At 36.3% G+C, this 15,484-nt stretch overlaps 1 protein-coding gene across 5 annotated transcripts in view; it reads left to right on the top strand.

Annotated features, from left to right (window-relative positions):
* PHKA1 (phosphorylase kinase regulatory subunit alpha 1) overlaps positions 1-15,484 on the top strand; it is a 155,685-nt gene that overhangs the window by 116,251 nt on the left and 23,950 nt on the right. For 2 of the 5 annotated variants that reach the window (XM_020871664.2, XM_020871661.2), the window contains 7 exons: positions 7,631-7,787; positions 8,241-8,320; positions 9,733-9,811; positions 9,952-10,081; positions 12,643-12,744; positions 13,642-13,757; positions 13,886-13,933. In XM_020871664.2, the coding sequence (XP_020727323.1) occupies positions 7,631-7,787; positions 8,241-8,320; positions 9,733-9,811; positions 9,952-10,081; positions 12,643-12,744; positions 13,642-13,757; positions 13,886-13,933 (712 nt within the window). The remainder of the gene's footprint in view (positions 1-7,630; positions 7,788-8,240; positions 8,321-9,732; positions 9,812-9,951; positions 10,082-12,642; positions 12,745-13,641; positions 13,758-13,885; positions 13,934-15,484) is intronic. The other 3 variants (XM_020871665.2, XM_020871663.2, XM_020871662.2) reach the window with 2 other exon arrangements.

Below are 15,484 nucleotides of genomic sequence, written 5' to 3'. Positions count from 1 at the left end.
CTGTTCTTCCTCATTTATTCATATTGTTGACACCCTGAAGAGGGAGGATTGACCCCTGCTCCCCCCCCAATTTGGTTTGGATATCGAGACTGATGATGCCACACACATACCAGAAGAGTGTGAAATGTTTATTACCTACATAATGAAACTTTCTGGGGACAGAGGAACAGGCTATCAAGTTGACCCTTAAAAAGCAATAATGCGGCTGGATTTGAAATTTTATTTTGATTAGGAGGTGAGGCTTAGATGAGGATTTGTTCTCAATGGCACCAAAGAGATAACACTCAGACTTTCATATCAACTTGCCCAGATGGAGGCTGGAAAGGAAAGGGGAGTCATATGACTTGAAAGCAGTCAACAATCAAACATCAAAAATGGAGTCACTTCTATGACTTCTATGTGACTCCATTTTCTATGACTCTATTCTATGAGTCAATTCTCCATCTCTATTGTTGGAACTAACACTTACCTAATCAAATTCTCTCCCCATATCCAGTTAATCATCAAGTATGTCCAGTTTTATCTCTAAATATTTATCTTCTGCATCTCTACTGTTGCTATCTTCATTCAGGCCTTTGTCTTTCCCTAGGACTGTTGCTACAGTTTCCTAACAAGTCTCTCTGCTTCGATCTAGTTCTCTTCCAACCCATCCTCAACAGAGGAGGGAGAGTAACTTTGATGAGAGAAATGTTGAAACTTATACAGAAGTAGAGAGAATAGTGTGATGAATACTTTTAGACCTATCTCCCAACCTGAACAACTATAAAGACATGATTAATCTTGTCCCATATATATCCTCATTCTCTCTTCCTCCTGGATTATTTTGAAGAGGATACAAAACATTTTATCACTTTATCCCTAAGTTAGTTCAGTTCAGTGGCTCAGTCGTGTCTGACTCTGTGACACCATGGACTGCAGCACGCCAGGATTTCCTGTCCCAGAGCCTACTCAAACTCATGTCCATTGAGTCGGTGATACCATCCAACCATCTCATCCTCTGTTGTCCCCTTCTCCTCCTGCCCCCAATCCCTCCCAGCATCAGGGTCTTTTCAATGAGTCAGTTCTTCACATCAGGTGGCCAAAGTATTGGAGTTTCAGCTTCAGCATCAGTCCTTCCAATGAATATTCAGGACTGATTTCCTTTAGGATGGACTGGTTGGATCTCCTTGCAGTCCAAGGGATTCTCAAGAGTCTTCTCCAACACCACAGTTCAAAGCATCAATTCTTTGGTGCTCAGCTTTCTTTATAGTCCAACTCTCACATCCATACATGACTACTGGAAAAACCATAGCTTTGACTAGATGGACTTTTGTTGGCAAAGTAATGTCTCTGCTTTTTAATATGCTGTCTAGGTTGGTCATAACTTTTCTTCCAAGGAGCAAGCATCTTTTAATTTCATGGCTGCAGTGACCATCTGCAGTGATTTTGGAGCCCAAAAAATAAAATATCTCACTGTTTCCATTGTTTCCCCATCTATTTGCCATGAAGTGATGGGACCAGATGCCATGATCTTGGTTTTCTGAATGTTGAGCTTTAAGCCAACTTTTTCACTGTCCTCTTTCACTTTCATCAAGAGGCTCTTTAGTTCTTCTTCACTTTCTGCCATAAGGGTGGTGTCATCTGCATATCTGAGGTTATTGGTATTTCTCCCAGCAATCTTGATTCCAGCTTGTGTTTCATCCAGTCCAGCATTTCTCATGATGTACTCTGCATAGAAGTTAAATAAGCAGGGTGACAATATACAGCCTTGACATACTCTGTTCCTGATTTTTTATCCCTATACATTTCAGTATTATTCCTAAAAGACATGAAAGTGAAAGTCTCTCAGTCATGTCTGACTCTTTGTGAACCCGTGGACTATATAGTCGTTGGAATTCTCCAGGCCAAAGTACTGGGAGTGGGTAGCCTTTAAGAATCTCTTTAAATGTAACCACAGTGGAATTGCTGGTTCTAAACAAAATAGAGTAAATTCATTTCTCTCTGTTCCTCCTGCTAAGTACAGGAGGACATTATTTATAAAACAAATGTAACAAGATGTTGAGAGGTAGAAAGAAGAAGGCATATTGGCTAAGGACCTCAGGATTGAAGAGTGACAGGGTGGTAACATCCCCAGGTTTTCTTTGTTTCCTCATTGGGTGCTAGAGAAGCCATCAGTCTAAAAAGGACAACCAGTGAGCACAGACAAAAGCCCTAAGGAAAATCCATTTTTCCCAGACAAAGGACCAGAGAAAAGGCACCCTAGCAAGACAGACATCTTTGAGACAATACCACTTTACTCCACCCAAGCCCCAGAGAAAAATCTGTGGTGCTACTCCTGTCAACAAAGACTGAATGGGAAACCCAAACTTCTGCTCCACCTTCCTCACTGCCAGGGAGTATCAAAGAAAGCTAGGTAAGGATCCGGGACTTTCAGCCTGTCTAGTTGATAATGAAGTCCCCTTGATCTGTCTGACTCCAGTGCCTATGCTGTTTCCATCAGATTAGAGTGTTTAACGAGTAAACAAGGAAGCTGAAAAGCCCATCAGCACCAAAGTTGAATTTTTACATACCCAATTTTATTAAAAACAGCCCAAACATATTTTAAGCCATTTAGGGCCTGTCTGCTTTGCATCCTCATCAAAATTCATCCTGCACCTGATAACAAGAGATAAACCCTGGGCCATGAGTATCCCAAACCACTGCTGCATTCAGAGCTTTCTAACCTAGAGACTCCTCATGGTGCTACTAAAGGTATATACTTAGACATGTAACCCCCTCCTCCTCTCTTCTCTGGGAGTTTCCTTGCCCTCCTCCTGTTGTGGATGGTAGAACTTATGCCTTACATAAGCCTCCTGACAGTCTGATGCTGTGAGGGACTACCCCTTTCATACACGCTATCCATGTACCAACTGTTAAAGCTTGTTATATGCTACTACCAAAACAACACATGAGAATTATTACTTTGATACCTTTGTTCCTTTCTTTTTTCCTTTAGGGTAAGGCACTCTGTTCACAAAGTATCAGCTGAGTACTTATGTGCCAAGCACAATACTAAATGCAGAGTAATGAAAAGAAAGAGAAGGTGAAAAGAGATACGGAGTAAGGAAAGAATGACTGTAGCTTGAATGAAAACTGATGATTCAGCAGGGTAGTTGGGATGGGCAAGCAAAGACTTGAAAAACTCCTGCTTTCCTATCAGGTCAGATGATCCATGGTTGACTGTCAACTTTTCTGCTGCCTACACATGAATTTTCTTCATCTAATCTGGTATATACTAACTTTACCATAGCATCTGATTGAAACTTGTAATCTCCCTAAAACTAGGTAATATCAAACCTTTTGAGTAGATTATATATGATGTACTATGTGGCTTTTAATACACTTGGAATTCTGCCCAATATACCTTTGTGAATTTGAGTAGAAACTGGGAGGTGGAGTCTCCTATGGCTATTGACTAGTATTCCTCCTGTGAATTGTCTGTTCATAAACTTTGCTTTCTATTAGGTTATTTATATTTTTCTTATTGATAGCATACATTACTATTTTCTTCACTATATTTGTTGCAGATATTTTGTCCAAATAATTTGCTTTTTAACTTTGTTCATATGCCTTTCTCTGTGCAAAAATTTCATTTTATATAGTCAAATATACAACAGTATTTTCTTGGTTTCTCGATTTCTTGTCATACATGGGGAGAATCTTCTTCCCTCCCAGAATTTAGAAATATTTTAAATGCCTTTAAGAATTTTTAAAAATTTAAGTTCTTGATATACTTGGAATTTATCTTTATATATCTTCTTACTCAACATGTCTAAAGTCAAATTCACTGTCTTTACCAGAAACATACTGCTGCCTGGATTTTCATGGTATTATCGTTGTTTCAGTCACCCAGACGTGAAATTGTGTCATCATCTTCAAGTCTTTCTCACCCCCTGCCTCTCCCTACATGACCAAAACTATAGTTGGGAGTCAGTGATCAAACCTATATTCTCTATACTATAACTTTCAAGCTTTATCTACCATTGCTCCCCCATCAGAGTGTGAATGCTCCCACCAAAACAGTCCGTTGCTTATCATATCCAAAGCCTGTACATGACTACTTTCAGACCTTGGTTCATGTTTTTTCCTCTGTCTGGCCCACTCTTCTTTACCACATGCCATCTCTCCTTGTTGGAATTCTAGCCATATATCAAGGCCTGAATTATCTGTCACCTCCATGAAACTTTCTCTGATTTCTAGGAATAAAAAGGATCTTCCCTGATTGTGAGATATCACAACACTTATTTTCATATTATTTATTTTCATTCTAACCATTACAAACTTAGAGAGAAAACTTGTAAAGATAATACAAAAAAGAATTTCTGGATATCCATCACTCAGATCCCTCAGATGTTCACACTGAGCTTTAATATTTATCTCTGTGTTTCTTTCTCTCTCCCTCCCTCCATCCTTCCCTGTCTTCTTCATCATCATCTCATCATTGTCATCACCACACACATATTTTTTCTGAACCATTGATAATAAGTGCAAACACAACCCCTCTCTACCCCCAAATATTAATACTTCAGTATTTCCTAAAGACTTGGGATTCACTCGGAGAAGGCAATGGCACCCCACTCCAGTACTCTTGCCTGGAAAATCCCATGGACAGAGGAGCCTGGTAGGCTGCAGTCCATGGGGTCGCTAAGAGTCGGACACGACTGAGCGACTTCACTTTCCCTTTTCACTTTCATGCATTGGAGAAGGAAATGGCAACCCACTCCAGTGTTCTTGCCTGGAGAATCCCAGGGACGGTGGAGCCTGGTGGGCTGCCATCTATGGGGTCGCACAGAGTTGGACACGACTGAAGCAACTTAGCAGCAGCAGCAGCAGGGATTCACTTATATAAGCACAGTACAATTGCCAAAATCAGAAAATTAATGTTAAGATAATACCACTATCTAATGTACAGCTCTGTTCGTTGTCCAACAAATATCTGAGATTTTTTGGTTGTCCCAATAATGTCTTTATAGCAAAAGAAAATGTAAATGATGAATTTCATTTAGTTCTCATGTGTTCCTTGTCTCCTTTAATGTGGAACAGTTCCTAAGTCTTTATCTTTAATGTTATTGACTTTTTTTTTAATTTAAAACAATGTAGATTTATTATCTTAGTCCCAGAGGTCAGAAGACTAACAATTATCCTTCAAGTTAAAATAAATAAATTTTTTCAAAAAGAATCTTGAGTAGGGGGAGATTATCCTGGTTGATCAAGATGGGCCTGATATAATCATAAGGGTCCTTATAAGAGAGGAGCTGATATGATGGTGGAAGCAGAGAAGAAAGAAAAGATGATATGGCTGTTGTTAACATTTTTAAATGATACAGACCATTTATTTTGCAGAATGTCCCTAAAGTTTGGTTTATCTGATGTTTCTTCATAATTAAATTTAGTTTATACATTTTAGGCAAGAACACTACTGAAATGGGGCTTCCTAGGTGGCTCAGTGGTAAAGAATCTGCCTGCCAATGCAGGAGACACAGGAGATGTGGGTTTATCATTTACAATAATCTATTTAGTAGACAGACTTTTTCTTGACAGTGTCTGTCTCTGTGCAAAAACTTTTACTTTGAGGTAGTCTTATTTGCTTATTTATCCACACTTGAATAGGAGATGGCAACAGGGGAAGGGATGGTGGGATGAATTGGGAGATTGGGATTGATATATATACACTATTATGTATAAAATAGATAACTAATGAGAACCTACTGTATAGCTCAGGAAACTCTACTCAGTGCTCTGTGGTGACCTAAATGGGAAGGAAATCCAAAAGACAGGAGATATATATATATATGTGTGTGTGTGTATATATATATATATACATGTATATATATATATATATATATATATACACACATACACACATATAGCTGATTCACTTTGCTGTACAGTAGAAACTAACACAGCATTGTAAAGCAACTATTCTCTAATAAAAATTAATCTTTTTAAAAAATTGCTAAGACCAGTGTCAAAAGAGCATACTGTCTATGTTTTCTTCTTCTAGAAGTTTTATGGTTTCAGGTCTTACATTTAAGTCTTTAATCCATTTTGAGTTTATTTTTGTATATGGTATGAGAAAGTAATCCAGTTTGATTCTCTTGCATGCATTAGTAGCTGTCCAGTTTTCCCAGCACCATTTGTTAAAGAGACTGTATTTTCCCATTGTATATTATCTCCTTTATTGAACATTTATTGATTATATAATTGTGAATTTATTTCTGGGGTCTCTACTCTGTTCCATTGGTCTCTGTGTCTGCTTTTGTGCCAGTACCATACTTCTTTGAAGAGTATAGCTTTATAGTATAGTCCAAAGACAGGGAGCATGATTCCCCCAGCTTTTTCTTTTTAAAATTATTTTGGCCATTCAGTGTCTTTAGTATTTCCATACAAATTTTAGGATTATTTGTTCTAGTTCTGTGAAAAATGCCATTGGTATTTTGATAGGGATTGCATTGAATCTATAGATTGCCTTGGGTAGTATGGTCATTTTAACAATATTAATTCTTCCAATCCATGAACACAGTATATCTTTCCATCTGTTTGTGTCACCTTCAATTTCTTTCATCAGTGTCTTATAGTTTTCCAAGTACAGGTCTTTTGTCTCCTTACTTAGATTTATTTTTATTTTATTCTTTTGATATGATTTTAAATGAGATTGATCTTAATTTCTCTTTCTGATACTTTATTGTTAGTGTATAGAAATGCAATAGATTTCTGTATATTAATTTTGTATCCTGCAACTTTACTGAATTCATTGATGAGTTCTAGTAGTTTTTTAGTGGAATTCTTTATATATTAGAGAAATTGGCCTATGAATTAGAAATATTTTTTTTCTCAATTTGTAATTTGTTATATGACTTTTCTTATAGTGGTTTTTGCAATGAGTTTTCTGTATTTATATAAATATATATTTATGTGTGATATATAAATGTATCAACCTTTTTTTTATGGCTTCTGGTATAAAGTACACAGTTTAAAAGTCCTTTTGCTTCTAAAATAATAAAGTAGTTCTCCCCTATCTCATTTAGTACTTTAATATTTAAATTTGATACATTTGGAATTTTGGTGTACAGTGTGAGGCATGGATTCAACTTGTTCCCCAGTGGCTACTTGTCTTAACATTATTTAATAAATAATCTACCTTTTATCATATATTAAATTCCCAATTTTATAACACTCTATATATCTTTTATGGTATTTTACAGTTGACTTGCATTATATAAATTTTTACAGCAATAGTGTATATGATGTATATTTTTTAAAAATAAGCAAATTTTTTTTCTTCATTACTTCCCTAAGTGCACCATACTTTCTGAACTTACAGAAGTTAAATTAAATCTTTGACTTTAATTTCAGCTACTTTGAAGCTCATTGAGAGGGTAAAAGAATGCATTTTGTCAAAACACAACTGAAACTAAGACTTATTCTTATCTAGATATTTGGCTTTCAGTACTGACTATTAAAATAGTTTTATAAGAATTCACAGTAAATAACATTCATTTCCTAATGAGAAAGACCTATCAAAAACAGGCACACTCATTATAACACAAACGAAAGATTGTTGCCTGTAGCTTTATTTATAATTAATGTAGACCTGCCTTTAACATTTCAGAGGACCTGACTGGGACACTGGATTGTATGATGAAGGGAGCACGACAGTCAGAGAGCTGCTTACTGAGCTATATGGCAAAGTTGGAGAAATTCGTCACTGGGGCCTGATCAGATACATCTCTGGAATCTTAAGGAAGAAGGTGGAAGCACTCGATGAGGTACTATGAATTCTTAAATTTCTATCAAATCTAAATTAAGGTGCTTTTTTAAAAATTTGTTTCTGAAGTTTTTTAAGGAAATCACCACAGCATCTAATCATTTGAACTGTTATTTTTCCCACATAAAATTTCTGATATCAGTTAACCTTTTTTTTATGAGTGTCAAATATTTAATACTGAAACATATAAACTGTAGACTTATAGAGGTGTTAAAAACTATAAAAATCATAGATCTTAAGAAGGAATTTACACTAGACTAAAAGATCCTACCTCTTAGGAAATAAAAATACCTTCATAGAAATCTCTTCTGATCTTCATGGCATTTCCTAAGGAAAAGACTGATGTGTCATTAAATTAAGGGGGGAGCAAAGGTTTCTAGACTGTAAAGAGAAATTTTCATGGAAATCTGAGGTATTCTGTGAAGGATAATACTGTTACGCTATTTATTTGTAGGCCTGCACAGACCTTCTCTCCCATCAGAAACATTTGACAGTGGGACTCCCTCCAGAACCTCGAGAAAAGACCATCTCTGCGTTAGTATGGTTTTGTTTGGGTTTGATCAAGCTTCTCTGAAATTTTAAGGAGCTGTGAGGACTGGCCACAATTCTGTTGTCCTAATCTATAAATGGATGATAATGTCCTATGTGTGTAACCTTCTATCAGGGACCCTCGATGTGAGAACATTTGTAGTGATATTTCTGTGCTGTGCATAGTTGTGTCCAACTCTGCAACTCCATGGACTGTAGCCCGCCAGACTCCTCTGTCCATGGGATTCTCCAGGCAAGAATACTGGAGTGGGTTGCCATTTCCTTCTCCAGGGGATCTTCCCAACCCAGGGATTGAACCCAGGTCTCCCACATTGCAAGCAGATTCTTTACCGTCTGAGCCACAAGGAAGCAGTGATAGGACATGAGTAAATGAAATAGAAAACTCACAGGGAGTAATACTCAAATGTATTTTGCTCTTTTGGAGGTTTTTTGTTTGTTTTTACTTATTGACTTTACCAAACCTTTCCTTCAAAAAACCACCAAACAAGGCAACTGGAATTACACCACCACCCCCCCCACACACACACAAAATGAGCTCTTCTATAGACTTTATTCCAGACCTCTCTCCTATGCTTATAGATGGCTATTTTTTCCTTATGTCTCTTCACATTTCTTCTCTCTGTCCAAATTTCTCACTTATAAAAGACACCAGCCATAGTAGATTAGGGGCCACCCAATGACCTCACTTTAGCTTACCTCTTTATAGAGTCACTTTATAGACCCTATCTCCAAACAAGGTTACACTCTGTTGTCCTAGGAGTTAGGATTTCAACATAGGAACTTGGAACACAATTCAGTCCATAACACCTTAGTCCTGCTAAGCAGAACCTTTTATTACAAATCAGATCAATTTTGTGACTACTGTGGGTAATCCAAAAGAAGATGACATCCCCCATGCCCCCAGAGTGCTTAGTATCAACAGGAGAGTTAGAAGTGTGGGAGGGAGCATGTGTGCATATATATATAAACTGATGAATCTATAAAAATCAGTATAAGACTATAAAGTATGAGTGTAAAGCAATAAAATGACTTCCAAAAGGCACAGCTTAAATTTAGTTTGTTACTTTCCAGCCATAATACTTACTTATCACATGTTAAGAATTAACCATGAAAAACTGGTCTGGATGGACATCATGGGGTGAGTTTTAAGTACAACTTTGAGGGAGAAAGGCAATCCAGGCTTAGAGAGGAGGGAGCAGAGCTCTCCTGAGTTCATACAGGCCAGAGTGCTTTGGGGAGGCAGTAAACTTTGAAGACTGAAAGAAACAGAATGATACCAGTAATGATGAGATGTTGAGACACTGACTTGGACTTAGGAGGAGCTTTTTCATTTTCTCAATATATTTAGGTTTAAGTAGTTGCAGAATCTTGTCATTCTTCACTGTCTTCTTCCTTAGACCTCTGCCCTATGAAGTACTCACTCAACTGATAGATGAAGCCAGTGAAGGGGATATGAGCATTTCAATTCTTACACAGGTGAGCAGAATTATAAAGCCTAATCTGATGACTGATATTTAAAAGTTTGTTTTCAGTTGATCTGGCAATTTCTGAAGACCACAAAATAGGCCATGTGAGATCTATGGTATAATTTTTGTCTGTATTCATTCCATGCACAGGAAATAATGGTATATCTAGCCATGTATATGCGAACTCAGCCTGGCCTTTTTGCTGAAATGTTTCGACTTCGAATTGGTCTGATCATACAAGTTATGGCAACAGAACTGGCCCACTCCCTTCGATGCTCAGGTATTCAATTAAGTAACTGAGGCAGAATTCACTTTTATTACAGGTCTATTAAGTTTTGAATCAGGAGAGAAAGGAAGCTAAAAAATTTCTATCAGTAGCTCAGATGCTGCATATAGCAGTATTGTTCCCATGTTTGTCTCTATGCAAGTCAAGGGATTGCTATAACAAATTTATATATCAGTTTTCAATTTCAAAATTCCATCTTTTGGTGGCTCCGCACTCCAAATTACCTTCCTACTAACTCCTAGAATGATTCAGGGCATGTGAAAAGTGAAAGTGTTAGTTACTCAGTCATGTCCAACTCTTGGCAACCCCATGGACTGTAGCTCACCAGGCTCCTCTGTCCATGGAATTCTCCAGGCAAGAATATTGGAGTAGGTTGCCATTTCCTTCTCCAGGGAATCTTCCCAACCCAGGGATTGAACCTGGGTCTCCTGCATGCATCAAACTAAGTATGACAGACTGGGTTTGATTCTGATTCAGGCATGCCACCTCTGGCTGTCAGATTGAGCCACCACATCAGTTTGATTATAGTATCAGTATTCTGTCTAGTTACCATCAGGATAAAATTAAAGGAAGGCAATATTTCTGTTAATATTTATCTGAAAAAACTTTTTGATATTAGCTAAAGGTATATTTGGCAAGGTGGTAGTTTTAGTTAGAAAAATAAATGGTGCCTTTGGAAGCTGTAGCACAGAATGATGAGGGGACCCCATGGCATGACTTTCATATTTGTTTGATCTCAACAAGAATGACAAAATAATAGAGAGAGGGATTGCATACAAAAATAAAATCATAGTTGCAAAACTCAATGTTAACCATTGTTTCAAGTAAATGTCCCCAAAAGGCTTTTAATTGCACTGTTAGCAAGTAGCTAAATTTATTGGTTTGAATCCAACCTGAATTACATGATATAATGTATATTTAAATAATCTTTTAGAGAAATAAAGGTAATGATTATTCTGTACCTATATGCCAGACAGTACTTTTATACATTATCTCATTTAATCCTTACAACAACCCAATGGTGAAGGTATTTTTAATCTCACTTTTACTGAAAAAGAAATTGGAACTCAACAAGCTATTGGATATAAGATAGGCTCAAGGATGTATTGTACAACATGGGAATATAGCCAATATTTTGTAATAACTATAAATGGAAAGTAACCTTTAAAATTGTATAAAATTTATATAAAACTAATGATCAGTTTTTTTAAAAAAATGAAACCCAGGTTAATTACTTGCCCAAAGTTGCATAACTAGTAAATAGCGAAATTTGAGTCCAAGTCTGCCTTATTGTAAATGATTTCCAGTTCAGCACATTATTATAGATTACATTGTAATTATTATAGATTACAATGTAATCTATTATTATAGATTACACTGGGCTTTTCCAGGTGGCACTAGTGGTAAAGAACCTGCCTGCCAATGCAGGAGATATAAGAGACATGGGTTTGATCCCTGGGTCAGGAAGATCCCCTGGAGGAAGGCATGGCAACCCACTCCAGTATTCTTATCTGGAGAATCCCATGGACAGAGGAACCTGGCAGGCTACAGTCCATAGGGTTGCAAAGATTCAGTCTCATACACACACACGCACATATATATTAAGGGATGCTTTATGAGTCTGATTATTCAGACTCATACTATAAACCTCAAGAAGGGATAAAATCCCCAAACATTCTTCACTTTTTCTTAATTGCCCATTTCAAATTTTTATCTTGTAGATTCCCCAAGCCATGGCTATTCATTTCTTCTAGGATAAAGTCAAGGTCCCTGGGTCTGATATCCAAGACCCTCAATAGTCTAACCTCTGCCTCCTACTTCAACAGTGTTTCCCATTTTAACAGTTTTCATCCTTGGAGATTGATGTCTCCTCTGATTTCCAAAGCATTTGTTATCTGTACCTTTCTTATGACACTTAGTATAGCCATGTCATGTTTTATTGTTGTTTATCTTGTTCACATGTCTGGTCTTTCCCACACGTTGCTAGTTGGTCAGCCTCTCAAGGCAAGCACTATGTCATACCTGTTTGTACTAACATTGCTTAAAATCATGACCTAGATGTAGTAAACTCATAATAGGTGTCTGATGTTGATGAACAAGTTCAAGTTATCTTCTCAATATTCTTCATAATTTCAAGGATTCATATCTATTCTCTTTTTAAATTCACATATTTCCAGACTGAGAAGCTTTGATTATTTTAGCCTATCTTCATATACACATCCATTACTTTCTCCAGCTGGTTTCCAGTTTGATTTTTCTTATCTTTCATTCTTCCCACTTTCAAATATTCTACTGAGTATACCCTACTGATGTGGAAGAGGACTGAAGAAGTCAAGAACCTGGTTAATCCATAAACTGGATAATCTGTCCTTAAATTATTAAGAATCTATTGCAGTATGCATGCCTAGGCAATATGGTGCTGGAAATGTATTTCATAATTCTGTTCTTCCAATCAAGTGACTCAGGAATTCTAAGCAAGAAAAGAAACAGAAAAACTGGGGTGGGAATGGCAGGCCAATTAGAAATACTTCTATCCTAACATTTCTGCTGACTAGCTGAGGAAGCCACAGATGGCCTGATGAATCTCAGTCCTTCAGCCATGAAGAACCTCCTGCATCACATACTCAGTGGCAAGGAGTTTGGAGTGGAACGAAGTGGTAAGTTTGAATAACTGCATTTCTATTTCACAGTGCTTATTTTAAATGTTTCATTGATTTTAAAATGCTGTTCTTTTATCAGAGAAACTTTTCCTCCAAATAAACAGAACCCCTATATATGGAACAGTTTAAACCAAAGCTCTCTTCTGGAACAAGATTTGGAAACCACTGTGTGTCTTTTTTCCCCCTTAAATTAAGTAGATTACTATCATATTTTGTTTGGGGCTGTCTTATATATTCCTTTACATTATCTTAAGTCTCTACTTTAGCACAAATAGCAATCTATATCATCTAAAACCTTCTTGTATCCCAACTGACAATAATTCAGTAGCATTTATGGTGATGTGTATGTGTGTGTAGCTGCTATAATACATCGGATGTATCCTTTCACCTATAAACTCAAATACATTTGGGGTCTATCACAAATAAACTTTATACCTGCACTTGGTGGTTTGGCAGTGGTATTTGATATCAAGTACCTAAAACATCAGAGCAAATGAGAAGAGTCTTCTCCCATGCTTAACTTTCAGAGTTAGAATAAATAAATATATAATATCAGATGGATGCATACCTTAGAGTGGTAAGAGAAAGTTATAAAGCAGTATTCCTCAAGCCTTACTGTTCATAAGAATGAACAGTATCTTGGGTTATCTTGCTAAACTGCAGACTTTGATTCAATAGGTCTACAGTAGGGCCTAAAATTCTAGCAAGCTTCTAGGTGATGGTGATGCTGTAGGTCTTTGGACCACACTTTGAATAGAAACGTTATAGCTGTTGAATTTTTCATTATTGTTAACATAAAAGGAGGTCATACATCTGGGTCTTTTAAAAGTGATGGAGAAAAAGTTTGAACCTGATTATCCTCCCTCTTTCTCTTTAATCTGTCATGCTATATAGTTCGCCCCACTGATTCAAATATCAGCCCTGCTATTTCAATCCGTGAGGTTGGTGCTGTTGGAGCAACCAAAACAGAACGAACTGGGATCATGCAGTTAAAAAGTGAGATAAAGCAGGTAAGATACTACTTGGGAAATGAACTGGGATATTTTCATGTTTAAGAACATTATTTTGGAATCAGACTTTGTAAGATCATGTATTTTTGTTCGTATCCTAAGTTTAATTTGAGCCATTTATTTTTCAGGTGGACTTTCGTAGACTGTCTGTCTCAACTGAAAGTCAGGTGAAACAAGTAGGGATCCTTTAACATAAATTAACGTGCCTTTAGCTCTACAAAACATGCATGAGCTCATGCCTTTTTTAAAATAAGATAAGCTACACAGTAGCTTGTTTGATTCTCCTTTCTAGCAATCAAGCTTTCATTTTTCAGGACCAAACTCTTTTGCTAATTTTAAGATGAAAGTAATTTGTTTCTGATAGCAAGAAATTAAAACCTTGAATTCCTCCTGTTAAGGTTAAATGTAATTTTGGAATTAATTAATTAACATGTAATTTTAGACTTAGATTTCTTACTTTTAAGAACCAGACTAGGTGAGGGCTTTTTAAAAATCTATTTTCAGTTATTGTCCAGAAATTAGATTTTTGTCATTGTCATGATAGAGCTATATGAAACGCATTGTGGACACATAGAGGAAAAAACATATAAATCAATCTGGGTGTTGGTGAGAGTCACCAAATATCAGACTGTAGCCTCTTACTCATTTTTTTTCCCTGAGATGAGAATAGATGAGTTATTGTGTTATATAAAAAAGTAACACAAACTTCCATAGTTTATTTTAAAACTTTAGAAAATCATGTGATTTCAAAGTCTTTTAAAGAAAAGCTTAAAACTACCCTTCCTGCCTTCAAAATAGACTTATACTAGCTTATGATACTGGAGCACATCCAAAAAGGAGAGGCAAAATGGAAATTTTGCTTGTTTATATGTTTGTTTGTTTGCTTGCTTGCTTTAAGAGTCAGAAACTATTTAGGAAAATAAAGACCGAATGCTTGAAGTTTAATTTGAAGTAAACTTAATTTAGGTATACTTATCAGATACCCTTTCATGTTTATATTATGCAAGTGGAAGAACAGAATGGAATAAGAAAGGGTCTTATGACAGAAAAGTGTTTACAGGGTTTTTTTCTAGACAATTTGGATAATCTGAACATTTTCCTATCTGAAAGGTTAAAGAACTACATTTCATACTGAGTTAAACTGATGTTCTTGGTAAACAGTCCTTGTTTTGGTTGAGAGTGATTGGCTAAATACTTCATAGTTGTTTATAGTCACACAGTATTACTTACAAGTTCATTATATATTTAGAACTCGAAGTCCATGTTCCCAGCTAGATTAATATGATATTAACAACTTCACCTACCCACAAAACTATATCATTTAATTCATTTTTATACATTCACTACCTCTAGGGCTTGAAAAAAACCAAAATCATTAGGACTGTAATTTAGAAGACTGAGAGCTTTGAACCTTATTTCTAAGTACTGATTTCCACTCTCACCTGCCTGTCTGGTATTTTGTACTGTTCTAAGCCTTTGTCTCTGCTCAACAATGTCCTCTTTTCTGATTATGGAAAAAATACATTTAAAGGTAGTTTTATTTATTTAACCCTTTACCATGACTTCCTGAGTTAGGCTATTTCATCCACTTTTTTAATGATAACATGCTGGTTGGTTACTTGAATAGTCTGTAATTTTACTCTACTAAAAACTTAAAAACACATAATGGTTACCTTGCTTTTTCCCTTTTAAAAATTTATTTTCTCAAATTTTTTCATAGCCCAATG

The sequence above is a fragment of the Odocoileus virginianus genome, unplaced genomic scaffold (genome assembly GCF_023699985.2).
Source record: "Odocoileus virginianus isolate 20LAN1187 ecotype Illinois unplaced genomic scaffold, Ovbor_1.2 Unplaced_Contig_28, whole genome shotgun sequence".
Classification (NCBI taxonomy): domain Eukaryota; kingdom Metazoa; phylum Chordata; class Mammalia; order Artiodactyla; family Cervidae; genus Odocoileus; species Odocoileus virginianus.
Note: the sequence above shows the minus strand (reverse complement) of the source record. Positions and strands in the feature narration are given on the sequence as shown.